Source organism: Cygnus atratus, chromosome 1, assembly GCF_013377495.2.
Source record: "Cygnus atratus isolate AKBS03 ecotype Queensland, Australia chromosome 1, CAtr_DNAZoo_HiC_assembly, whole genome shotgun sequence".
NCBI classification, from domain to species: domain Eukaryota; kingdom Metazoa; phylum Chordata; class Aves; order Anseriformes; family Anatidae; genus Cygnus; species Cygnus atratus.
The window spans coordinates 135,683,632-135,711,131 of NC_066362.1; the positions used below are offsets into that span (position 1 = coordinate 135,683,632).

General features: G+C 39.5%; 1 protein-coding gene across 1 annotated transcript; it reads right to left on the reverse strand.

Annotated features, from left to right (window-relative positions):
* Positions 1–1,534: 1,534 nt before the first annotated feature.
* On the reverse strand, positions 1,535–26,307 carry XG (Xg glycoprotein (Xg blood group)). Its single transcript, XM_050715219.1, has 11 exons — positions 25,353–26,307; positions 24,614–24,816; positions 24,140–24,336; positions 13,364–13,405; positions 12,873–12,929; positions 9,104–9,139; positions 6,579–6,644; positions 5,647–5,703; positions 4,940–4,978; positions 4,534–4,653; positions 1,535–3,238 (listed from the first exon to the last, which is right to left on the reverse strand). Exons 3-11 carry the CDS (start codon positions 24,198–24,200, stop codon positions 3,222–3,224), a joined length of 495 nt encoding a protein of 164 aa, XP_050571176.1. The 5' UTR covers positions 24,201–24,336; positions 24,614–24,816; positions 25,353–26,307; the 3' UTR covers positions 1,535–3,221.
* Between the last annotated feature and the right edge of the window lie 1,193 nt (positions 26,308–27,500).

The window sequence follows — 27,500 nt, forward strand, 5'->3', positions numbered from 1 at the left end:
GGACATCAGTGATTACTTAGCCAAGAATGGTGATTTGAGACTGTCATCAAGGAAATTACATGTACCACTCAGCTAGTAAACCTTTATTTTCAGCAATTTGCATGTGATAACTGATGAGTTATGAGGCTGTCCAAGTTGCAGCATTTGTTCCCTCACATATGGGACGTATTCTAAAAAAATGGTATCATTGCTCTAGTAGTAGTGGCAGAGGTGTTCTAGGAGGAAAGGACATAAATGCATAGGAAATGAAGCTTTATTTATCCAACTGAAACAAAAATTTCAGGAAATGTGTTGATCATCTGCTTACATAGACAGCTTACCTAAACATTAGAATCATAGAATCATTAGGGTTGGAAAAGACCTCCAAGATCATCTGGTCCAACCATCCCCCTGCCACCAATGTCACCCACTAAACCATGTCCCTAAGCACCACGTCCAACCTTTCCTTAAACACCCCCAGGGACAGTGACTCCACCACCTCCCTGGGCAACCCGTTTCAATGCCTGCCTGACTGCTCTTTCTGAGAAGAAATGTCTCCTAGTTTCCAACCTGAACCTCCCCTGGGCCAACTTGAAGACATTCTCTCTAGTCCTATCAAGTAGCTACCTGTGAGAAGAGGCTGACCCCCAGCTCCATTCTTACAAATAGCAAGATTGCTACTGTAGATACCTTTATTGGCAGATTTATTTCAATTAGGGGACTTTATAATAAACAGAAGCAATTTCTTGGTAATTTAAGCCATGTTTACACCCAGATGTTTTTCTGTTTTGCTTGGGTACCAGCAACACTTTTTATAGCGTATGCTAGACTTAAAATGGCAGAGCCAATAATACAAACTAGAAATCTGATGGTCTAACAACTAGTTTATATTCCTTCCTTTCCTTTGAGATTTAAATATGTTAGAGCTTTCCTTCATAAATACCAAACTGATGGAATAATTAACGCTAGTTAAGAGGAAAATTAGCACTGAAAATTGTGCCTGCACACCAGTATATTGGTGGCATGTTGCTGTCATTAGACCAAAGAGCTTCAGAAGGTGAACATTTGGTCAGGGTTTTGTCTAATTCAAGTTCATGGTGGTTGCTCAAATTCTCCATAATAAAATCTGCTTTTTCACTAATAATAACAAAAACAACTTCTACTGAGTAAGAAATTGGTTTACAAATACAATGAACAAATTTAAATCACTTGTAATAATATTTCAAAAGCAAAAATTGGTATGCTCTTAATAATGCCTATAAATCCTTCTATGGATACTGATCCTGAAAAAAAAAAAAAAAAAAAAAAAAAGATTCTTAAGCTGTTTCTTTTTTTCCCCCTAAAGTCTTTAGTAGGTCACAGATCAACTTGGATATAAAAGGTATCAGCCAGCATATATTCCATAAAGTAACAAGCAAAACAAACAAACCGCACATCATCTTGGGTAAAACACTGTCTGTGTTTATTGAAAATTTTCAAGAGAAAGAAGGAAAATACATATTTTTATTGTTAACAAGCAGCTGACATCGAAAGTACAAAATGTTTTAACATTTCGTTAATCAAAACTTTATGTCTACCTGGAAAAACATATATCATTTTTTTAATAAATATTAACGTGGAAAATTTGTATTTTTAAAGAAATAGCATGTGTACTTGAAAACCATATTAAAATATGTTACCATTCATAAGTTGAAAATGATAGCCACAGAATTACTCATTCCTTCATGTGTTGTCAAGGTGTTTCTGTATTTAAACTGATGTACATTATAATTTCTTACTTTTAGGATCAAAATAAAGATTTTGGTAACCTCTTCAGCAACATAACAATTTCAAGTATAATGTAGATAAAATAGTATTTTATTTTACAAAAAGCGTACTTTTTCAGATGACATCTTTCTCTCAACAATTTAACAAACACAAAATCATGTTTATGCAATCTACATGCAATTTTAGTAAGAAAAAGTATCCTTCATGTATAAGATGAAGACAAAACACATGGATTTCCTCTATGCTTTTAAGTTAGCTAAAATATCTGTACTGTAGAATTATGTCAGTAAACTACTAGTTTTGCCAGCTTTTCATCTACTTTTCATTCATTTGCTAGTATTTTGATTCAGTTAGCTACACGAAGACAGAGAAACTGGAAAAGTGTTAGTTTTTGTTGATAGTCTTTGTCTACATAAGAATATTTGTTAACACAATAAGGTTGATCAGGAACGAAGGGGAAAAGATGAAACAGCATTGCTACTGAAATTGTAAGTATCAACCACATCTCTGCTAAAGGATATGTATGAAATTTAAAAGTTGGTGTGACTTAGATTTTATAGGACAAAGTGACACAGACTGGTTCTAAATGATTCCAAAACGTCTGAATATAGTGTTCGTTTACAGAAATTATTAATAATATGGTTCTTAAAAAAAAAAAAAGTAAAAAACAAAAAGCCAGATTGCCTTCATAGGCTCCTGGAGCAGGCAGATAAACGATAAACATAATTTATGGCAGATTCTAGTTCCTGAGAAGAGCTAAGTACCATTTCAATAATAAATAAATAAATAAAATCAACTTGTTTTCCTATCATTTTTGTTATTTTAAACAGTGATTCATCAATGTATTTTTCTTTTCTTTTCATGATGTATTTCAAAATTAAGAATGAATTTTCCATCTATAGCTCTTTCTACTTTGCAAGAATTCAAACATAAGATACAAAATAAAGGCATTAAAATTCTTAATCCTTTATACTACTTCAAGTTTTCCTTAAACATTACAGACAATACAGAAATATGCTGAAGAAATCCAAAATGTATGAATGGAAATGGCAATTTCCTTATTTCTGTTCTATCAGAAAGATTAAGTATTTTGGCTAATTTAGAAAAAAAAAATGTTCATGACTCAAATGTTCAAAGCCAGAACCTTTAAATTAAATTTTAAGCTCGTATACTTGATATCTGTGTTATTTAAAATAACTTCTGAATCAAAATACTTATCCAGCATTTATGAATACACATCAGATAGTGCAATACTATTCCTGGACATTTTAAGTACATCTTTGATGATGTAAAGCTCAAGGTGTAAGAGTAACATCAGGTCAAAGAGAACAGTGTTGCAGTGTCTCAACAAAATGCTCGTCAGAGGAAGATATTTTTGTCAGAATTATAAAGCAGAAAAAAAAAGTCAGATCTGTGGGCTGAACATCGCCAACCGAAGGATTCTGTCATCAGCGGACAGTTTTCATTTCTGCAGCTTACACTGTAGCCCCACCTAAAAAAAAATGAAGATTGAACAGTCATCATTTCTCCTACGGATATGCTATGCCAGTTCTACATCAGCTGCTTTCCATGCTCTTTTTGCCCCCATCCTTTTGAGACATCGGGGGGAACCTTGTACCCCTAGAGAAGTATGGGCAGCCTTTCCCTTTCCTCCATCTCACTCCCCTTTTCAGAGGGCAGGTGGGTCACTGATTGCATCACCTGACATCATGCCTCAGTTACACCCCAGCTACAGAAACAGAGGAAAAAAGATGACAGGACCCTCAGGGCACGAACAGGCCTCAATGGCCCTGACCAGCCACCCTCAGGGCATCCCCAGGCCTTGCTGTGGCTGAGGATGTCCCCCGTGGATCCAGGTGAACGTCCTCTGTGTAACACTGTCCAGGGAGCACCCGGCCCCTCCACAGCTCCCTGTGGCATCTCTAGCAGCCCTCAGTCTAGCAAACCTCTTCTGGATGAGGCTTTCTGAAGCACCAGGGAGATACTGGATCTGCCAGAAATGCCTATGGAACTTGTCTGTACACATCCTGCATTTCATTCATGTTCTAAAAATCTGGCAGACTTTTTAATATGTGATAAATATGTCTTAGTTTTTAGTCCCATTATGAAACTGAGAGCTAAAATTAGAAGTTTAAATTGACCTGTATTGCAGCTAAGTGGGGCTGTTCCCAAAAAGGATGTTCACAGGGCAGCCTGGGCCATAGCCTGACCAGCGGGGTGCCACCACACTGCACCTAGCAGCAGCAAGCAGAGTGGGGTGGTGATGACAAACAGGTCCTATGTGCAATCCGCTGATCCTCAGGGGGAGACAAGGCAACCAGCCAAGCCCAAGGCCAAGCTGAGAAACCCAACAGCAATCCAGGACCAGGGCTGGGGCAGGCACGGTGCAGATGCAGACCAGGACAGGACAGAAAACCCAGGTCTGAGCTGAAATGGGGGCCCTGGCCAGAGGGGGTATGGTGATGTCCCAGGTGAGGCTGATCTGGGTGAATAAGGCTGGTCTGTGGGCTCAGGGCCACAACACTCAGTCACCTCTGTGGCTGCAAAGACTTCACGTTTCACAATTCCTTTTAGTCCTTTCAGCATGCTATGGCTTCCTATACTTGTCCTTGATGAGTCATATTAATTATCAATATCTCTTATAGACCACTGAGATTGTGTAGACTTTCAAATGCCCTCATCATTGACCTATCTCTGCTCTGATTTATTTTTTTTATTTATTTGTAAAATTCCCATCTACTTCAGTGCTAAATGAACCCAGAAAGTGGGAAAACAATTTTGTCTTACCACGTGGTTTGAAACAAAGTTTGTTGTTCTTGTAAGCTGTGTAGGCAGCTATTGATCCAACAACTAATATCACAAAAGCAGAAATTATAGGAGAGGTAACACCAGCTATTAATCCTGAATCTGTAGAAAACAAGAGAAAAAAAAAATCAGAGGCACTGAAATAGTATCACTTAAGCATATTCCCTGCTAAGATGTGTTTTTGCAAAACTTTGAGAATTGTTTGGTGAAACATTGGAAATCTATTAAGTAGAATTAAACAGAAGACTGGAAATTATGTTACATGACAGCTAGTGTGAAAACAGTGTCATACAGATCATTTAGTATATATACTACTTATATAAGGCTAACATTTTCTTACTTTTCATGGTGAACTAGAACAAATTGTAGAATACATTATTTACTATACCTGTGTTTCCACCGTGGTTGAAATGATGCTCTTCTTCTCCTGGAATAGAGGGTGAAGTTTCATCAAGAAATGTCTTTCATCATGTTTTGAGAACAAAGTATATACTCAGCAAAGTGTGATTTCATACAGCGTGAAATTGGGAAGCTAGGGTGGGACTCTGTGAGAGAGGAGCTCTGATTCTAATCCTGACTCGCACTGGTGTTGGTAGGAGGATTAACCTCCCCTCCTCCAGCCACTTCATTTCTGAAGAAGAATATTATCTGAAGAATATAAAAAAAAGAAAGGGTAATCCTTAGCTGTCTACATCAGGCTGATTTAAAGGAAATAGAAGGCCAGTACTGTACTCTCATTATCCTCTACTGCCAGACAATCAAATGATTTATGTCAAGATATAGACGTGATGCATTTACTTTCAGTTCTCAGCAGAAGCCCCTTGCTTTGGGACTATCCAAGCCGAATTTGAAGGGATTAATCTTGCAAGGTGCTGGCTTAGCCCTGTAAGGCATTTAGGGATTTGTTTCAAAAGATCTAGAGCTTCATGCTCAAAGCTGTGGTTTGTGGAGAAAGGTGGCTAATCTAAATAAAAATAGCAGAGTCTTGTGCTACACTGTTGGTGACAAACAGATTCCTGCTAAAGCAAAACCATCCAGCTCTTAATTGTAAATATTAGGAAAAAACTGCAAGGAGAATTGGCAAATAAATACTACCTGCTATGTGCGGTGGTAAGGGCTTCCCGTCAACGAGATCTAAGTCATTAAAACCTCCTGCAAGATAAAAATTAGGATTTCCGTTGGAAAAATATCTGAACAGTGGTAACCCCTTCAGCTCTTTTCTACTGTTCTAGGGAAAGGTGAGGGACCTTTGAAATCCCACCTGCTACATGGCAGTGGGCCAGGTGCCTTGCACAAATAGTCACCTGTTCATATTCACCCAGAAGCTGGATAATGAAAACTGTTTTTGGCTACCCATTCTGAGCATGAAGACATGCATGTTTGTAAATAAGTGCTATATTTAGGAACCCAAAGTTTGGACTCAAATCCCAGCAGCTCCTGCAGCGGGAAGTCAGTGGGTCCTTTCTAGGCAAGACTCGGGAAGGGCACGTCCACAGCTCACCACCACAATCATACCAGAAGTAAATATGGGGTACATGGTAGTAGCTAGGATTGATGTATTGTTCCACTGTATTTAGAGAGTGTCTGGGACTATATTCAAAGCAATATAGGCTTAAATCCATCTCCCCAGTCCCACCTGTGGTATGCCCCAGAGCCATCTCACATCCATATCTCAGCATGGATTTGTACATAGGGTTATGCACTCCATGTCGATAGATGTCAGTTGAACCTTAGCATGGTTCAGTGTGTACGTATTCATAATGAAAGGACAAACAAGAGAAGTATTAGTCTCCTGCCACTTAGGATTCAACATCCTACATTTGGGGCAGGCAGAAAAGCTTTCTGGTGCCATCACAAAAACTCAGAAAGTTTTTCCAAACACTGGGTCAGGAGCAGTGATAAAAAAGGAAAATAGATGTAAGGGATGATAAAAATTATGTATAAAGAAAGAATAAGAAAGTAAACTATTCAACATATCTGCTCCAAACAGCTCAGTGGTAGATTTTCTTACGAGAAAATATTCTTACCAGAATTACTGTGGCTTCCTGGTCGTGGTGGAAGAGGTGGGTATAAAGGTTGTCTTGGGATGTCACCTATTGATAGTAAATAGTTAGATGGTTGGACAAGCAGAACTGAGAGCTGTAAATGAAGAGTGTAATAACCTGGGATTTTGTACCTATTGCTCATTTGTCCTCTGGTGAATTTAGAAAAGGACCTTGTCACTAGTTAAAAAGTCGCAAGCCCTCTATCAACAATAACTAGCTACTAAATCTAATTAGAAAACAGAAAGGAAATTTTCCAAAACTGAAACGAGAGAAGAACTCAAAAAATGTCCAATGAAAATATTTCATGGATTTCTGGCATGTCCTAACGTTAATCAGTGCTGACAGCTGGAAAGAACAGTATGCTACTGTAGGTGTCAGCGGTGCAGTTACGCATAGCCAAGAGAGCAGCTTTTGTTCTGGGCTGGGCAGGAGGCAACAGGTTATCTCTGTGCCCTCAGCAGGTATTACTAAGAACATTACATTACATTAGTTCATCTAAAATATGATGAATTCAACAAATACATGATGAATTTTCTACTCTTAAACAGTGCAAAATGTACTCAGATTTCAGCTTTGTTCCTTAGGACTTTGTGCTGGCATTTAGTCTTAATTCCTGCCAAAGTAATGGGAAGAGGTGCGCTGGACAGAGAGGGATTTGATTAGCAGTAGCAGTTTCTGAATTGCACACAAAGAGCTGGAGCAGCGAGGTCTGACTCAAGTAGGATGCCCAGGGCTGTTCCTTTGCATACAGAGCGTGGGCCCGCTCTTGCTGTCCCTTTTCCAACCAGGTCAGTAGCATATTTAACTGCTCACATAGGCAGCAAATTTACATCTGGTAAACCAAAGCTAGGTCACAGAAATAAATAACATTTTCCCTCCCTCTCCTTAAATCTTTCTTTCACCTACAATGCATAGCAGATGCACTTTTATCATGTTTTCTTCTTGTCTAGATGCTAAACATAACGCTTCTGTTTGTGAGTAACTTTTATGTTCTGATTCAGAAAATTATTTAGAGATATGCTCAGCTTTCAGCATGAATTTAGCCTACTGCAGCCAATAGATTCTAGGCACATTCTTAAAGCTTTTATGAATCAGACTTTGCCTAATTAATTCTATTTAATAGAAGAAGAGACTTATCCTATTCCAGAACCATGTATACCAACCTAAGACTCAACACCAAAGTGGAAAACTACCAATCTCATTATTCATTCTATTATGATGCTGCAGTTATTCAGTCTTCCTTAAGCACGAGATATTAGTAGCTATTAGATATTAGACATATTCTATGTTATAGCTGCTAAGAAAATAATGTCTCCACAGCTATTGATAGAGGTACGTATTAATCTCATTATACCACGTATGAATATCAATTAAAAACATGAACTGAAAATGGACTAAGGAAATATAAATCAAGGGAATGGGAAGGTGGCTATTACTGAAGATGCTTAAGTCATTCATTAATAATTTAATCAACATACTAAAACAATCCTCTCATAAAAATAGTCAGTAAAAACTTGCAGGAATGGAACAATTACTATGAGCAGGAAGAAGTAACAGCATAAAAAGGGGACTTATCAACAAAATTAGATTCTGCTCTATAAAATGCAGACTAACGTGTCATTCAGCACAGGTACAAAATGTCAGAGGAGAATCTGGAAGTGGGAAAGAACAATGTAAAAGGCATGATCCTCTAAGACTGAAATATGACTAAAACAGACAGCTGCAATAGGAGTCGTAATTCAGAGGCTCTGTGATATGGGCTAGGAAATATTATTTTCTTTTGTGTAGCCTTGATTCAAGTGGAATTTTATGCCTTGATTTAAAGCTACTTGCACTGTAGGTTATTTCAGTGTGCAAGAACCTTTCTAGAGTACTTCACGTCCCTAATACACCTCCAAACACACCAAGTAAAATGTGGTGCAGAAATTTCCAATGTCTTGGACGTGATATATTTACACAGCTCAATACCGTATTGTCAATACTTCCTGTACCAGGTTTGGATGTTATAGAAATACCTGGAAGTTACAGCAGGTTACAACAGCTTGACTGCCTCAAGCCTAAACTGTAATACATCCATCAGTGCTTATCTCTAAACCACTCCTTCCTGCACTTCTGATTTGTGGTCAGCAGAGCTAAAACAAGCTCACAGCTCTCTCCCCACTGTTACCTCGGATTTCTAAACTTCAGCAGATTCCCTTCTGGAAGTTGAAGGAACTACTGGCATTATCTGCTGTCTTCAACCTTCCGCCAGAGGCTGCCACCCTGGTCCCTTGAGGCTGACTGGGCAGTATGGCCACTCCTTAGCCACAGCCGTGGTGGGCTGGCATGGTGATGTGAAGCACAGCTGACTTCTGTCCATACAGATTGAACAGCCTGCAAGCTGCTATAGCTGGTAATTGGACACAGCCCATCCTACTGTCCTCACTCTTTTTGTACAAATTAGGCAGAGTTCAGAAAAAGAGAAAAAAACAAACATAAAAACATATCTGAGAAAAGAAAGTACTGACCTCCACCAAAAGCATCTCCTAAATGCAAATCATTGTCTGAAAATGAAAGGGAAGAAGATGTAGAGAAGTCAGTAATACACTGTTCTTGAGGGAAGTGAAATGTTGGCTTTTAATAGAAAATGTAAAACAATTTTTGACAAGGAACTGTTTTTCAGGTCATACCCACAAATTCAAATAAGATATTCCACTTTTCTTGAAAAAATTTACAGAACTAAATATTTGCCCAAAAAATAATAGACAAATTATATCATACTTTCCACTCAAAATATAAAGGATTTATTCCTTCATAAAAAATCTTATAATGGAATCAAGATCAGTACGTCTTTAGTATATGTGCAAGATACTTAAATAAAATCAGTTATATTAAAATATTAAAATGTATCTGATTATTTTATTTTATATTAAAAAAAATGTATTAACATCTATGTCTGTAGTTGAAATTTGTATGTGCATGCTTGGCTTGGGTGTAATTTGTTGCATTGCAAAATCTGAATACCTATTTCAAGAACAAATCCTGGGAAGTAATAAACCTACTTAGGGAGAGAGAATTGAATTAACTAATTTATGTAAGGGTCACGGTGAAAGAAAAAAAATGTGCTTCAAGTGATCATATGCACCTATCTAAGGTTGAGCAACAATCTGTTTTTCTTTGGCTGAACTATAAAGGTTTTAAAATGTTCTTAAATGTCTGCATAGGCACGTTATGCAGTGAATCAGCAGGCTGTTACTATTCCCCAGCACTGTGCATGTGTCTCACAGTACCTGGAATGGAATTTTCCAGTAAATAAACAATTTGTCAATGAGCTGCATAAGATATACAAACAAGAGGAGTTCCATTTCCAATGTTCAGGTGTGGATATGAGTATGTGGGTGGTATTTTAGGGTGTGTTTGGAATGACAGTGAGCTCTCAAAGGTCACTGACTTATAGGCAGAAATACATTACTGTCCCTCTCTTGCTCCTAGTTAATGTGGAGTGATAGAAAAAAATCAGAAGAAAAAACAAAATCTACCTAGATTTTCATAATGATGCTTATTGCCACACATATATATATTATAAATATATACTTTTTTCTTTATAATGCATCATGATGCACAGGTCTGCCTTCATGTGTTCTTTCCATCCAGAGGGAGAAGGAAGCTGCTTTTGCACAGTGTCTAATCTCATTATATATAAATATATATATATAACATTTGTGTAACTTCTCTGAAATGCTTTCATGTCACCAGGAAATTTGGAAGGAAAATAATCAAATTCTTGCTACACAAATAGGTTTGTTCTTGTCAGCCAGGTGTTAATTCTGTCTGGGTCTGGCCAGCAGAGTTGCATTTCAAAAATACCTTTATGTGTAAAAGGTTAATACTATAAGAAGCAATAAATTGCAAATTGGATTCCATTTATTATCAAGATTAAGAATTCAGGTAAAATGCAGTGTTCCACTTAGGAGCCTTCATGCGGAGATTTGTTAGAAAAATGCTGAGGCTGGCATGAATGAAGGACGAATGGAAACGTGTGTCTGTAAGCACAAGAAGAAACAGCAGAACAAAGGGTTAAAAGAGCAGACTATAAAGGTCACCATTCCCTGCAGTAAAATTGAGGAATGTGTTGTTTCTGTGAAAACCAGCAAGCCTGAGCTCCCATAAGGCAACAGCAGAGATAACTTGTCAGCAGGAGAAAAGCAGAAGGGCATTCTAAAGCCAAAGGTTGCAGCTTATCAGCCATACCATTACTTTTCCTGTTAGCCCACCCAAAAAGCAGACTAGAGACATAGTCTGTATACCTCAAACAAGCAAAAGCAGACAGTGGACAGCAACCCAGCCTAAGGTTCAGGGAGTCTGAAGTAAGCATGATTATGAAGCAAAGGACCTTTCCATAATAGCTGGTGACTCCTGCAGGGTATGAAAGATCTGCCCATAAACTAGCTTGGCATTTCTTATTGAGAAGAACCACAGAGACAGGATAAGGGCTCAGTAGCTGGTGTACCTTGTCCCACGTTGCACATGATGCTCACCAGACTACTGGAGTACACACATCTTGGTGCTCCTGAGTATGCGGGTTTGAGTGTATGACAATCAAATTAATAGCAGGATGAGTTTGAATGGCTAAAATCAACGTATGTAGAGATTTTAAAAACACACTTCACCTTTCTCTTCTACTGAATTTTGTTACACTAGCTGGGAACTACACACAGGAGTGCTTCTACTCAGACAGAGGTTCTTGTCTGGGAAGTGATGTGCAGAGGATATGGCCTGTACCACGCTCTACCAAAATTGTCATCTCAGCCACACTCACTTCTCAATGACACTGGCTGAACGAGACACAAAGAAAACCCTGAAGTTAAGATGAAACATCAGGCAGGTGTTAGGACATACTCTTCGATCATCTCTGTGCACATGGTTCCAAATCAAGTAATTTACTTCAGCACTTTTTTCTTATTAGTTTTAATTGCTTTTAAACTCCCTGAAATTCTCTTTAGTGCTGGGAGAGATTCCAAAATGGTCTGGAAAATATGGAGTTCTTCATTCCCAATAATTAGCAAAGCTGATTCAGGTAGGGCAATCATCCCACTGATGCCTCTCTAACAGATTTAGGAATCCCTAAAAATTCAATTTCTCTCACCTGACTGGGGCAGTATCACCATAGATATTGACTTCTGACTTGGCTTCCCTATGTTACCTTTAAGGTAACTCTGAGGAAAGAGTCTTCCAGGTCTTCAAGTAACCTACTTAAAATGTCTGTGTTAGGCTGACAACTAATCCACATTTAGGATTACGTGAACTGTTCCTAGACTTGATGATTTCTCACCACTGACGTTAAAGGAAGCCAGGACAGCTAGTGAAGTAGAGGAGAGTGGCTTCACAGTACATTGCAACAGATACTACTAGCCTAGGTCAAACAAAGATTTTCTTTGCAAAAGCAAGTGGGAAGGAAGAATGCAACCATTGCAGGATTCAGCAGCTACCACATTCACAAAACACTGCCCCCTTTGTTCCAAGAGTGAACCAACATCATGTGGAACATGTAACTACTTGCAAGTACCTACAACTTACTGAATATTTATCCAAGAAAAGACTGAAGGTTGTTGTGTGGGCTAATGTTATCCAGCATTTGCTGATTCAAGCATTTTGCTTGATAGTCAGAAATTTCCTTCAGTGTAATTTAGGTGTAAAATGTCTATGTTGTCATAAAATGTTCTGTCATAAATATGCATGTGGTTTTATTGTTGTTTGGGGTTGGGGTTTTTCAACAGCAACTGGTATTCATTGAAAGTCATAATTTGTCATCCTCAAAATTACAGCTAAAACCTTTCAGTCCTCTCTGCTCTTCCCAGTTTTCTTTCTTTCTGACACAGGTCATTGTAGCAGTCAATACTAGATAATATTCAAGACTGTTATTGAGCATTATGAATACTTACGCTAAAAGAAGAGATAATGCAAAAAAAGTAGAAGAACAGTTACCCATTTTTAGCTACAGTTACCAATTTTTTTACTCCCCAGGGATGTCAATCAACGCTGGAAAAATATTGAGGATCTTCTGGAAATGAAATGCTATCTATGGCCAATCATGCTTTAAAGTCTTACTCGAAGTAGTAAAGACATGTAATTGGTAATTGTCAAAAAAAATACTTACTTTATATACAGAAGACAGCTAGTATTCACACAAATGATCCCAGCTATGGCACATTAGCAAATATAATCAAAAATATCATGGGAGACAGTTTCTACATATCGTAAATCGGTTATGACCCGTTCATTGTCTGTATTACTCACTCAGCAGAGGCCGTGTTGGTCTTCTGATCACTGTAGGCTTCCTCGTAATTATGTCATCTGTGGGACCCATTGACATGCCAAAAAACAAAAAAATCTTAAAATTGTTCAACTTATCACAAAAAAAAGTATCTGAAAATCTAGAGAGCTACGCTACATTCAGTAAATCTTTATGCATCATGGCAGAAACTAAAAAGGAAGGAATATGTTTCCAAAGTCATCATTATTTTGTTTTAAAGAAAAAAATTAATTTTATGACAAAAATATTGATTTGTTTAAAACAAACAAACAAACAAAAGCAAACAGAAAAAAAAGAAAAGAAAAAAACCCAGCATTTTCCAATTGTATGTAAGTTAAAAACCTAGCACTATCCTCACCTGTAAACTTTTAACTTAAGTACTTTGTGTTCCAGTTCTCAACAAAAAGAGAACAGATTTAAGATTTATTATTAGATCTAAATGCCATAGGAAAATAAGGATAGCAGATTTACCTACCCGGGTGATCGAGAGCATCAGCTAAATCAAAGTCACGTTGACCTAGAAGGAAGCAGAGAACATCAGCAGGCAGGTGTCCATGACCTCTGAGGGCTCCAGGCAAAGCCAGAACACTGCTCAGAGACAAAAGGAAAATCCATCCAAACAGGAGCTGGCGTAGAGCAAGCTGACAGCTGCTGTCCCTGCCCCAGGCAGCCCTGAATGACCACGCTCAGCCAGAGCTGTGAAGCTCTGAAGCTCAGTTTTAGAGATCAGCTCTCCTGGCATGCCTGCCTTGAGATTGCGTGTCACCTGAACCAACTTTTTTTTTTTTTTTCCTGTCACATGTGCCAGCACTAACATATAAAGATGTGTTTACCTAATTTAGTTTCCACTGTACCTTAGAAAAATAGGAAAAGGGAGAAAAGAACCCTTCATGTTCTGTCTTAGGTGACAATGATGTCATGAAATTTCACAGCAGGAAAATGAGGAGTATTCTGCCCTTCAAAGTTAGCAGATAAATAAAACTGGAAAATATTTAACATATATAAAGCACAACATACAACTTTGAACTGAGCAAACACAGGTATTCACCTGAGATTTTCACTCCACTCTCTACAGTCTGCCACCATCCTTTTAATCCATAGCCTTCATGACTCACCTCTTTGCAGAGCAAGTATCTGTTAGTCCTCATGTGGACTGAAACTCCCTCATTCCTGTGTTTGCATGCCAAATCAAAGCTCAGCGTGCACAAGTCCATGGAAAGCCACCATGTGCCATGGCTTTCCTAAGCAGGTGTGCTTTACCGTGTCTGTCAAGCAAGTCTCTTGATCTGCGTCTGTTTATTAGCCTGCCTGAAAGGCTCAGTACCTAGCCCTCAACTAAAGTGTTTTTCTTGGTAGGTCTTGAATGCCTCACAGCAAGAAAAGTGTCGTTGTTCAAGCAGGGAAACTGAGGAGCAGATGGAGGCTGTCACAGCCGCCCCGGAGCAGCAGCGCTCGGTGTCGGTCGCTGCTCTGCGGGTGCTGGCAGGCTGCATGGCGTTCCCCACATTAATTACTGCTCTTCAGTAACAGCTCTTGTCTGTGTCAAAGAGCTCCTGGAAAGATTAATTATCAGTGATAAAACACCGTGTGATCCTCAAATAGAAAGCAGCACTCTGAGTATAAGGTGAAACCATTTTGATTCCCGTGAGGATTTTAACGTTAAGTTTGTGAACTTAATTATAGCTACTGTCTGACGAAAGAGATAAAACGAGGCTGGAATGCTAAATAGCAAGTGGCCTCTGAAGCAAAACCATCTCTATAAAAGAGCATGACAAACCCGTGTTTGAAAAGGAAAAGCAGATAACAGCATAAGGCTATCCCGCTAATGTTATTAGGGTACCATTTTCTGTCTTTTCGCTTGAGCTGGTTGTGGAGTGTCCCTTTCCCCTGCCCTGGCCTCTCAGCCAACCTAGCTGGCCAGGTCCTTAAATGGATAACACCCTAATGCTCTGACAGGTTCTTATTTTTATATGAATCAATTAAATGCATAAATATATCAAGTGGCTTCCTCAGACAACATTCCCTGACAGGGTCCTGAGGCACAACCACCCCTTGCGGGCCCTGGGCCTGCCCGTGGGCTGTCACAGCCATGCCACTGCCCTGCCCCTGCCATGGGACCTGCAGGCCGAGGGGCAGGCCCTGCACACAGGCTGACGTCCGTGCTTGACCTCAGCCCAGCCACATCACCGCGGTCCTGCCATCCCTAGTGCATCCTGCTCTTAAGACCCACATGTTCAAATTATGGTGTGTGTTTTTTTGTTTGTTTGTTTGTTTTTTTATGAAGCATTTTTTTTAGTGCCAGCAATAAGAGTTCAGTTTGAGTGTCCTTTGATTTTACCCTCTGGACAAATCTTCATTCATAATCAGCGTCCTGAGAGCTGAAGGAGGCTGTCTGATCTGAGCCCTGCTGCAGGGGAATGCCAACAGGGCTCAAACCACTTCTCATCAGAGTGAGTCATCAGAAATAGTTTTGGAAGCCCAAAGAGCTGTTGGCCACACCAGCTCCTTTGTTACAGGTCCTGACACGCAGGAACTAAGGATACAGAAAGCAGCTACTGAGGTCCTAATGCTGTAAGGAGAACTTGATAAAATCATCTTCTGAACGAAGACTATGGGAAGCTTCTGGGTATAATATTTCTTTGAAGTTAGGAGAAAGAAAGAAAACTAAAGAATGGAAGTCTCAAATCAAAAGAGGTGGTGGGATTAAGACAAGATGATGCAGATGCTTTCAACTGCATGAGAACCAAAGCAAAACAGCAGACTGAAACAATTACTGGCATCTGCCCTTCTCCTGGAGAATAACTAGTTTTCCCTGTTTTGTTGTATGTGCGCTCCAAAAAGGTGGGAAAAGACCAGAGGTGTTGTTTTGAGACGGCAAGGAAGAAATAGAAGACTGACAGACTTTTAAGACGAGAAGAAAAGAAGCCTGAGAATCTCCTGCAGAAATTATTCAGGTTGATTTTTTAATTACTTCTGATGATAAATCAAATAATAAAAAGAAACAGACACTAACACAGAATGACTGGGAGTAAGAAAGGAATCTACACTGAAGTCTCTCTGGCTGTGTAAATATAAGCCTTGACAGATGGGCAGTATGTGGACATCTGTGTAGCATAGTAAATGATATTCCAATAAACTGAAAAGATTGCTTGGACTTCCATCCTGACTTCCTCTGATAATAACATGAAATGGCCGCAAGGAGAAAAATTTTGTGGAGCAGAATTTTAAGTGCTCATTACCATTTCTGAGGCTGCACCTAGACATTTTAAGAATCTAATTTTGGAGGATAACAGATGGTTAAATAGCTGAACAGTCCAGATTTCATCCACAAAATGGTGGGTCTAAAAACAAAAACACAGTAGAGACTCAGACAATATTTAGCTCAATAGGAACTGCAGTCACTTCAGGGAACTCTGAAGATAAATGTCATAGGAAATTAATTAGACAAGCTTCTTCACAGAACAAACAGGCCGAAAGAAATTTGATTTTCACCTATAAAAAATGGCCTTTATGGACCAGCTTCCATGATGGAAACAGCTGGAAATTTACTGATGAAAATGAAAGAAATTTCAGTAGAGAGAAATCATTTTTATTCCTTTGGATTTATATATACATATAAATTTATATATATATATTATTTTTAACATGGATGAAGTTATGAAAAAATTAGTTATGCAGGATGTGCTATCTCAGAATTATCTCTGTTATTACTGCTTTGGGCTAATATGCTATTTCTTGGCATCATTTCTAGCCTTTCTTCTGGGAGTATCCCTGTTTGTACTGAGAAATAAAATTATTGTAATATTGTTTTTTGTTGGGAGGTCCACAATTATTCTTGACGTATTATTTTAGAAAATGCTTATACACTCCTGCTTGACACCACAGAACAGTCTTTATCTGTAAATGAGGAAATGCTAAGCTAAGAAAGCAAAACTTCCAGATGGATATACAATTTGTATTGAGAAAGGAGATGTTTTAATGATGTTTATATGAGCTGCTCAAACACAATGAACTATACTAACAGCAGGAGTTTTGCTGGCACTTTCAGGCTTATTTGGAATGTAATTCCCTCATCTCCACCAAACACATGGAGCTGTGCCAGCAGAAGTTTCAAGTGTAGACCTGGCTTAAATTGCTACCACTAGACTTCCCTGTGACAGCCACGCAGGCGAGAGTGGACTCCATAAAGCCAAGCATCAAAACACTATCACTCAAACTGCGGAGTTACTACATTTATTTTTACAGGCATAATTCTTTCAGGCAGGACACTTGCTTTCACCAGTGCCCATACTTTCTGTTAATCTTCTTAATACAATGTGTGGAAAGCTGGTGATATAAAATCACTGTCAGTCCACTTGCTGTGCTCTAGAGGGTGTTATGATTGCTCTTTGCCACAGATATAGCAAGGCAGCTCTTACTAAGTTCCTTTGAATATAAGGCACATCTTGCTAAAGCAACATGGAGCTCAGGTCACCTTAGCCCACCAAGGCAGTCACTCCCTTACAAAATCATGTCCTCAGGCAGACACACACTTAATATTCATTAACTTTTGCCCATATGAGTTTTCTGAAAGTGTGATCCAAGTAACTAAATTCCAGACAGCAGCGTCTTTTGCCGATGATTGAATTTATAACCTAAATATTAAAGAGATCCATTGCCCTTTAGCTGTGTAACTGATTGATTTCAAGAGTCGGAGTTCCCACAGACTGAGGAGACTATACACAGAGCAAGGCCAGGTTCTTGCAGGTCGATGTTACCTGTTGGTCACTATGACTGTAGTCAAAATTTTTCTGTCAAAAGCCTACCATGGCATCAATCCGCAATTCTGAAACTCAGTAAGTAGGCTCAGTCCTGCATTGCATCCATATGAACAAAGCTCATGGCCATTAAAATGACACACATTTAACCAAGACAGCTTAAATATTGTTAAATGACAGTCAGGTTATAGGTCAAATGAAATGAACTTATCAGGCATTTAATACATATAGCCTAGTAATAAAAATGAATCTTAGATACATGAGAAAATGTGTTAATATGTGCATATACATCTGTACGGACATACATCTTTAATGTGCATGTATATGTTAGATAAATTCTTTTTCTCATTGAGATGATTAACTTAATGGGTTTTCAGTGCATCGACAGCAGTCATGAGTGGGATAAGATTAACTGTGTTACAAATAAACTAGAAAGCAAAAAAAAAAAAGTCACATGAGCTAGCTAGACAGAGAAAATAAGTTGATTTAACATTATGTGAAAACAAGGAAAAAAAGGTTTCTTCAACACAATTAAATAAGAATTGTTCTGCAAATACAATGAGCTTAAAAGATTATGAAGCTGGCAGAGACTGAGGAAGAAATGAATGACTCACAAGTGAGAAAAAAATATCTGAAGAGGAACAATATGTTACCTAAGTCACTCATGGGACTTATGTTCTGTTTAGCAGAAATGGTAAGTTATTCCTTGTATGGATCATTTCTGATTATTATACAATCATGATACTTATTTTCCCTGTAATGAGAAAATAGCATGTATTCTCCCAAGTCTGTGGTTCAGAACATCCCCGTTTACTGGTCCAACTTTACTCAGGAAGTAATTAGGTTTGTTTAAAGGAAATTACTCATATAAGAAAAGTTGTAGAAGAATGTAAAGGTTTACGCCCCAGAGTGGACACTTCGGACAAAATCTCAGTGAGTGAGTACTGTTTCTTTGATGTAGTACTCTCATGATCCATATTTCCTGATGAGGTTACTGTAGCTTTTCTTTTCCACCATGGCCCTTTCATTCCATAAACAATGATTGCCATTCCAGCCCCTTGATGGCGTGGCGGAAAATGAGCGTGCTTTAAAATCTGTAATTTAGATCCAAGTTCCAGTCTATAGACCACAACATATGGACCTGATTATTGGTTTCATGTGTTTTGCTAGGCCACTTCTGTTTATATGTTGAATTCAAGGGAAATTAAAAGTCTCTCTCACTTATTCATACAAAAACACATTTAAATAATTACCAGCAAATAAGATATATTAATAAAGCAAGTCTGGCAGTACTCCTTTAGGTCTAGGCAGCATGGTCTCATCAAACACTAAAGAATAACTTCTATTTTTATAGTGTTTACTTTGCCACGGACAAATAGCAGCTGTTCAAAGGTAGCTACTGTTCTTTATGATGTGATGCACCCCGCATACATAAAATCTAATATATATATATAATTTTCTGTATTTTGCTTCAGAGTGAGTGCAGAAGAAGCTGGTTTGTCCTGTAAAATTACTGGCAGAGCAAAGGATTTGGTATCTCTAATGAAGCAGCACTATATGCCTCTGCATCTTATGGAAGCAGAACATGGAAACTGAGATTTTCAGCCTTGTGTCACGGGGAAGTGGAGCCTATGTCACGGCGTGGGCTGTTCAGCCAAAGCATCTTGCTGTACATGCGTGGTTCATGAAGCTGCCATCCCGTTTCAGCCATTTGTTTCGAGTGTTAACCAGTCACATTTCGTGAGAGCTGCTCAGGGAGGTGGTCCCAGAGAGAGGCCTGTATGAGGGTTCCTAACGAGATGCTGTGGTGTGGCACAAGCAACTGCTGTGTTTGGCTCTCAGGGTGACAAGGCACTGGCTGAGCACCCACTGGCTAATCCTCACATTCCCTTGGAGGTAGTTTAGAGACAACAGGGGGTGCTGAAGATAATGCAGGAAGTCAGGGAGACGCCAGGCCTTGTTTCTTCTGTTGCTCGCAGAGTGCCTTCTCATCCCACCTCCATCACCAAGGCAGTACTAGAGTTCGTGTACTACCTTTAGCTCGTCATCAGGCTGGAAGGGCGGCACAAATCTTGGTAGTGTTATTCCATAACTGACAACAAACAAATTTTTTATTATTTTTTTTTTTTTAGAAATTCTATTGTGTAGCTAACCCTGTGTTCCTGAAGTCACAGTACGCCATCTGCATATGGGTCCCAGGGGGTTAGTAACACCGCCAAGTCAAAGTGGGTGGCCAGGGTGTCTCATACGCATTCTCTGCTTGTGCTTTCAAGATGCAAGACAGCAAAGAAGTTAGGCCTACAACCTCTCTATTTCATGCCATTAACAATGTGTTTTCTTTAAAACAACAGGGCTGAAAAGAGTTGCTGGAGGTCAGCAAGCAGGTCTGTCCAGCCACAAAGTGTCTGCTGAGTCTCAAGAGCCACCCCTCCTCTCATTTGGACTAAACGAGAGAAACAATTAAAATCCGTTCACAGAGATGAAGGAGCCACTGGAATGCACAGAGAAGCCTCTGTGAATGACCCTGGGCAAACAGAAATGGGGCATTAGTTGGCATCTGAACTTCAAAGCAGGGAAACTGGGAGAGGATCTGGCAGCAGAGCCCTCAGAGGGAACAGAGGCCAAGACTCCCGGCATGCAGAACACTCCGCAAACCTGGGCTGGATTTAGAAGAGAAGGGCCAGCCTTCTCTTTGATAACACCATGCTCAGGGAACAAGCTGGTCTGTACAATCTTTGTGAATGGAAATATCTGACTCGTATCTCAATTTCTGCCTCTTGCAGATGTCAACCTGCAAGGAGCAGTTGCAGTTTTGCTGCAACATAGATTGTGATCCGAGGAGGAGGGGGCGGGTTGTGGCTGCTAACTCAGGGCTGTGTGAGGAGTGTATGCCTGGTTCCTCCACTGCTGAAAGACCTTGGACACAAGAAGGGACTTTGCTTTATTTTGTCTGCTAATCTTAGTGCATACTCTGGCTGTTGTTTTCATTTAATCTGGAGCATTGTTGCTCCAGATTTTTTTATAGATTCCTCAGGAATTCCAAAATCCATTGATGTCAAACAAAGCATACACAGCGGAAGTTGGATCATTATATTTTCACAGCTCATTCAAGTTATTTCTTTCAATTGGGATGGCCTATCTGGCTTTCAGTTGGGATGACCTATCTGGCTTCATGAGATATTGTACTACAGAGCAGATTTTAGATAGTATTTTCCATTAACAAACATGGATTTTAGCCCCCACATGGAAAAGAAGGAAGATTCTAAAGTTAAAAGTGAAGATCAAAACAATCTGGAGGCGTACTTTTACTGATTTTTGATCCTGAAAGAATTATGACATTTATTAATTTATTGCCCTCAGTGGGATTGAAAAGGATCGGCAGTTGCTGTTGCAAATGAGGGAAAAATACAGGCTGAAAACAGGCAGTTTGGGCACTTCTATCAGGCTTGCAAAGTGGCAGCAGTGTTTGAAAAGTGAACCAGAGAAGCTGAGTAAACACTGTGGTTGTTAGCTTTTCCTGAGCTTTTGCATTGCGACAGCTCTGCTGATATTAGTGTTTCAAACACTTCAGGTATGCTATCTATCAAACTGCAGTCACACCCTGGGATGGCAGTGCTGACATGCCTACAGAGGATAGCAGCTCTGCTATTGGGAGTGAAATAGTTTTGGTACTCAGCAACTAGGGAATTCATTGTCTGGTATATCCCTGTGATACCATGAGCACCTCTGCACGTACACAGGGACCTCACACAGTGATGGTCAGGACAGGAGCTTGATGGAATAGAAGAAGATAAATAGGACTGGGCTTTGCATCTCTCCCCTTCTTTCTTTTAACTCCAGTGAAAACTACATTATTCATAAAACTAAGTCATATAGTGCCTGAAATCCAAACAGGTCTGTAATTTTCTCCCTGCAAAGTGCTTGTATAATTATCACAATTAGTTTTGAGTCAAAAATCTTAGTAAACCTTAGCTGGACAGTGGTACATTGTTTATTGGCTAACAATAAACGCTGTTCCCTTTACCTACATAGCGCACAATATCCGATGGAGCAAACTTAACTTGTCTTAAACATCATCAACCTTTGTGCTGTCTTTATTACTAACTAATGACGTGACCTATCAGTTGGTCTTAAAGAACATGGATATGTGGATTGTACCTATACTGGGAACCCGAGGAGCATTTCTGAGCAGTCAGGTCTGAGCAAGTGTCTCAGCTTCATACAGGAGGTAGACCTCAGATCAGACTGCCTCTCCCTGACACGCACACACATGGTGAAAACTGAAGTGTATTGCCCAAATGGGACATTCGGTATATCTCAAAGAGGTCCACAGTCTCACTTACTGGGGGACACTGGGGGACTAGGTCTTAAGCTGTGTCTTTCCATGCCCTAAGTGGGATGTGTAAACACAGCTGAAGCTGAATTACCACAGGTCGGCTGAACCATAGTAATTGACCTGTGACATCCGTGTGAGCTTCAGTGAAGTTTCTTTCATTTGGGTTGGGCTAAAAGCAACTCAGACAATTAGCTGTTGCAGCTCAACTTTTGTGGGAGAACTCATGTAACTTGCCTAAGCTTGAAAATAACAAAAGACAAAAGCGCTTGAGTAAAAGCATAGAAGAAGATCACAGTAAGCATGCAAGTTTCTGAACTATATCAGGTCTCACTTTTCTTGAGCACTGTGGTCCCTGGTTATGCCATGTTTCTGCATCAAGCCAGTCCAGCCAACTACCTGAATACAGTCTGACAAAAAGGAAACTCTGGATCGTACGGGGAGTGATACGATCTGGCCTGGCCATAGTGGCACAGCAGTTTCTAGCAGCTCCCACAAATGGTTTACAGCTTAGATCAGAGTGAAGGCTGCACGTATATGCACCCATTTGGGTGAATCATGCCATAGACTTTCCTACCATAAGGACTTAGACCAGCTTTTCACTCGCATGCCCAAGCTTTTCCTCATATGATGTCCTGACTAGGACTGAGAGGTGGTTCCTGTAAATGTCCATGGAACACGGTAAAAACTTTGATGATAAAATTCAGTGGCTGTAGCGATAGACTTAAAATAATTCATTTTGCTTTTCAAAAGTGGATGAAATAGTTTCCACAGGCTTGATACTGTGCCCAAAGCCCTCAGCAGCTTGTAGCAATGACTTCTTCCCCAAAGCAGGGCCTGAACTGTCTCTAAATTAGCACATGTGTAAAGTAAGAACGGTAAGCCTGACTGTCCCTGTAATTAATGTGATGCAGTATATGGAAATTGACTTGCACATGCTCAGATTATTTAAGCAGAAATATTCAGCATGAGACCTCTCCATAACAAGAAAGACTGCATGCCAGTAATGAGAGACAGTGTGAATCATCACTGTTCACAACACACTGTGGGGCAGGCCATCACTGTCCTGCTGCTCTGATGTTTCTGTGACACATTACTTGCAGAAGACCTCCAAGTAATTCCTCATTTAAAAAAAAAAAATAAGTGTATGGAAGCAACCACTGAATTTTATGATCAAAGTATTCACCGTGTTTTCAGGGACATTTACAGAAACCATTTCTAATTAAAGGCAAGGTTCTTCCCACTGCTCATCATTGCAAGATCTCCCAGGGACTCCGTTTAAAACCAGGCTGGTAAGAGAAAGAGCAGCAGCACCTACTTTATAACTAGTGGTTAATGATTGGCTTCTTCCTGCAGTCAAACACTGTTCTAAAAGTATTTGCATTAGTACTTGTATATGACAAAGGAAATGTTACTAGTACGCTACATGGCAGATGCACACAAGGACAATTTTATTTGTTTTGATATCAAAATGAATTTTTACAGAATGTTTTGCTAAAAGAAAATTACTTTAGAATTCAAAACAAACACTTAATACAAATGGATTACATTTTCCCCAACTGTTATTCATTCTTCAAAATATATGTACAAAATGTATTCAGTTCTGCATTATTCCTGCATATAAAGAAATATGCATGCCTGTGTCTGGATTTTATATATTCAAGAATATGTTGGCTAAGGTTAATAAAACAATACCAGTATTAAAGCCTGAACATCTTAAACTGCAGCAGCATTTGTTTTTACAATATACCTAATATATTGCAAAATATCAACAAAAAAGGAAAGTTCTAAAAACATGAAGTAAGCATTTGGCTATGGACCTTTTTGGAAGCATTTTACAGCTTCCATTAGAAAAAGTATATACTCAAGTTCAAGCTTATTGGTAATTTTAGGAGAACAACACTATAGAAAATAAGGAATGATAATAAACTCCAATCAGCATGATCATAGATCATCAAAAATGATCGCCGTAGAAACTGCAGAAGTACTTACCTAAATATTCTCGAACGCTTCTCATGAAACAGAAGCAACAATCCTAGTGAATATTTCTAAATAAACAAGTGTAGTTGTTGAGGGGCTGGGGTTTAGCTTTCTGTTGTTGTTTTGTTTTTCATTTTTAATAACCACACCCTAGAAATAAGTCAAGGCAAAGGTCACTTACCTCTTACATGGACTAGAAGAAAGCCAAGGCACAAGAGAAGGATTCTTCTGAATTTCCCCATGGTCTTCTATGCAGTGCTCTGATTGCACTGATTTTTTCCAGGCAATGACGATAGACGTTGGCAGTGCAAAGCTTTGAGGGGACGCTTTTAATCAGGGGCTCTGTCCAACAAGGTCACTCACCATCCCACTCAAGCACTGTGGAACAGAGAGACGTCCCCAAAAACCGAGTCTGGTGCAGGACAGGTAACAAAAGCAGACGGCCCCACTATGGCAAAGCCACGAGCAGCACCGTAGGTGCCACCTGCCCTCTAAGAAACGTATTTATCGCCCAGGCGGCGAAGGCGGAGAGCAGGGGAGCCAGTGAGAAGGGAGCCAGCGCGCGCTTACTCCACCCGCTCCCCTGAGGGAAAGCCAACCTGTTTGACATCCTCACCTTCCAAGTGGGGTGTGGTGCCATAGGCGCTAAAATTACCTGGGAGAGGAGGCAGGCCTGCTCTGGAGGGTGCTTGAACAGCCTCTCAGATACACTCTGTCTCCAGAGTGCTGCTTCCCTGCTCAGATTTTGGCTGGGCGGTACCTGCTGCTGAAGTCCTGTCAGAGCCCAAATCACTAACCAGCGCTGCCGAGGTAGGGACGGGGAGGCCAGGAATCTGCTCTGTGGGACTTGGGAACTCTCTGCAGAGGCAAAACAACAACTACTAAAAAAATTAGATTATAAACTTAACATGTGATGTCAGCCTGCTGACCTGAAGCATGCTCAGCTCCAAGGTAGATGCTTTTATTCACAAGGTACATATTATCTGTCATGGTTTTTTTGTTTGTTTGTTTTTGTTTTTTCCATTGATCTAAATATATATTTTAAATGCAAAATATCCATGCATATCCTGCATGGAGAGTGACCTCAAACTGTGCTACGCCACAGTCTGACCATGAGAACAAAAAGCTTTGGGAAAAGAAATTGTGTATACATCTATTAACATATATTAAAATCACAGTTAATCACATATATTAAGACACAGCTTTGTCATAGTCTTTCTGTAGCAAATGTATGCCAGTTCATTTGCCTGCTGAACTGGATTGCCACCATCCCTCTGGCACGCGGCACCAATCAGGACACTGGTGCGTGCACCCTTTTGCTGGGATGTAGGCTGCAGACATTTCTGTCAGCACTGCTTTGACTAGGGCAGGAAATACACGCAGGATGTCGCTACCATTAATGGCAGATCTGTATGCACTTGGTATTGTTGGATGATCCCATCTGATGGGGAGCAGAGTATGGCCCCAAGTGCATTTTTGCGGAGTTACTTAGAACACGCGATACAGAGTTTGCTCTGACTTCATGCTTTTATGTTACCTACAAAAAAACAGATGATACAACGTAAATTGGACTGATAAAACCCAGTGATATTGGATCTTCATGAAGCTTGATGTTCAAGCTAATCAGGTTTGTGCCTTTTTCCCCCATAAATTCAAACAAGCAGAACGGTTTATACAGGACTAGCCAGTATCACGTGGCTTAACCATTTTTAATTTATGTATCAATTTATGTATTGTTCTCCTGGTCAGGGCCAATTGCTCAATCTCAGAAGAATTAAAGACATTTAGGTTAAAGAAAGGACTTTATCAGCCACTTAAAACAAGGATCAGATCATGACACTAGCAATCCCATAGGCCTACTGCTTATTTTTTTCCAGGATAACAAAAGCAGGCACACGTGCTAATCTTCGTATCAGTGATGAATTTGCCTGAAGGGAACAGAAATGTTAGCAAGGCTATGCACTAGTTCCAGACAAGTCCAAGCACCTCACAGACATTCAGAAGCTTTTTCAAAATAGTCGCTCTTGTAAGTGAAGTCTTCCAAAACACCTTATCTCACCTGTCTGCTGATACTAGTTCTTTGGGATACCTTCTTTGGGATACCGAAGATTATTAAATTTGAAGATGATGAGCTCACTTCTAGCTCTTCTGAAGCTACCTACTAATCTCTGTAGCTAAATAAAAACAATACAATGAAGGCACAAGGAACTGTGAGTTGAAGGAGCGGACCTGACATTGGAGTCAGTCAAATACTTATCCCAGTTCTGTTCTTGGCATGCTGCAAGACCTTTTTAAACTTAGCTCCCTCCGCCAAATACACGTGCAATGGCTTGTCCAAGATATCAAGTAAACAATGTTGCATATTAAGCAAAAATACGGGGCTTTTTACGAGACCATAGATTGCAGTTTTATCACTTTGAGAAACTACCCACCCTTTCCTATTTAAAGGGAAAACAAAGTTCTGCCTAATATTCACCTGACAAGGCTGATTGAGTTGCCTAATTTTTCTATTTATTTTCACCAAAAAAAAAAAGAGCCCTCATATATTTAAGAAATAGCAAATGGCTTGAGAAATGTAGCTTGTGTCTGCCTATTCTCTACGCCATATACTTTTTGTCCATCAGGCCTCTTTTAGATGAGACAAACTAAAGAAGAGCAAGAGGACAGTCACACCTCACCACAGTCGCAACCCCATCCTTCTTGTGGGCAGAGGTTAGACATTGCTCTCTTTGACATGGGTGTCCTGCTGTATGAGTCTATCGGAGATGAAGGAACCAATTTATAAACAGGAACTACTGGGGAAAGCCACTAATATCCTACAGTATTAATTTTTCATCATAAAAATAGAAGTATTTTAAGTAAAGTCTTGAAACATCTAGTAATTTTAGACATTCATCTAGACACAAGATAATAAACAAGTGAATAAGTGATATAATTTCTTGGCAGTAGAAGAATATAATTTCTACATCCTAACTAAATCTTCAGTGGCTTATCATTGAAGGTACAGAAATGTGTATTTTAGTTTTTCATCCTTGTGGTTCTTAAAGTACTCCAAATGCAGAGCTTTGAAAAAAATGTATTTTTATTCCATTCAATTCCTTTTCTGTTTGTAATCATCTCTTTGCTTTCTTTCACGTTTTATATTCTTTATATTTGCATAGCAGAAAAGAACAAAAAGAAGATAATCTTTCCAGTTCATGGAAATGTTATGGTATATGTCAGAATCTTGCCAAGCGAAATCTGCAGGAAAAAAAAAAAAGGGGGGGGGGTAGGGGGAACATACAGTTTATTGACTTAAAATAATGAGTGAGAAAACTACTGATATACACAATTGGGAGTGTAAATCTGCCCAATGTATGCTGAAAGCTGAGTGCCTGAGAGTTTTCCTTAACAGTCAAAATTCGGCACAGACTTTGAAATGGGTATGAATAGGAGCTACAGTAGAAAGCTGCAAATCTTATGATTAAGAATTGCCTGTTTTCATTTCCACAGCTTGATGAATTCTTTTGGATAAGTTTAGATAAGTAACTCAAATAGACACA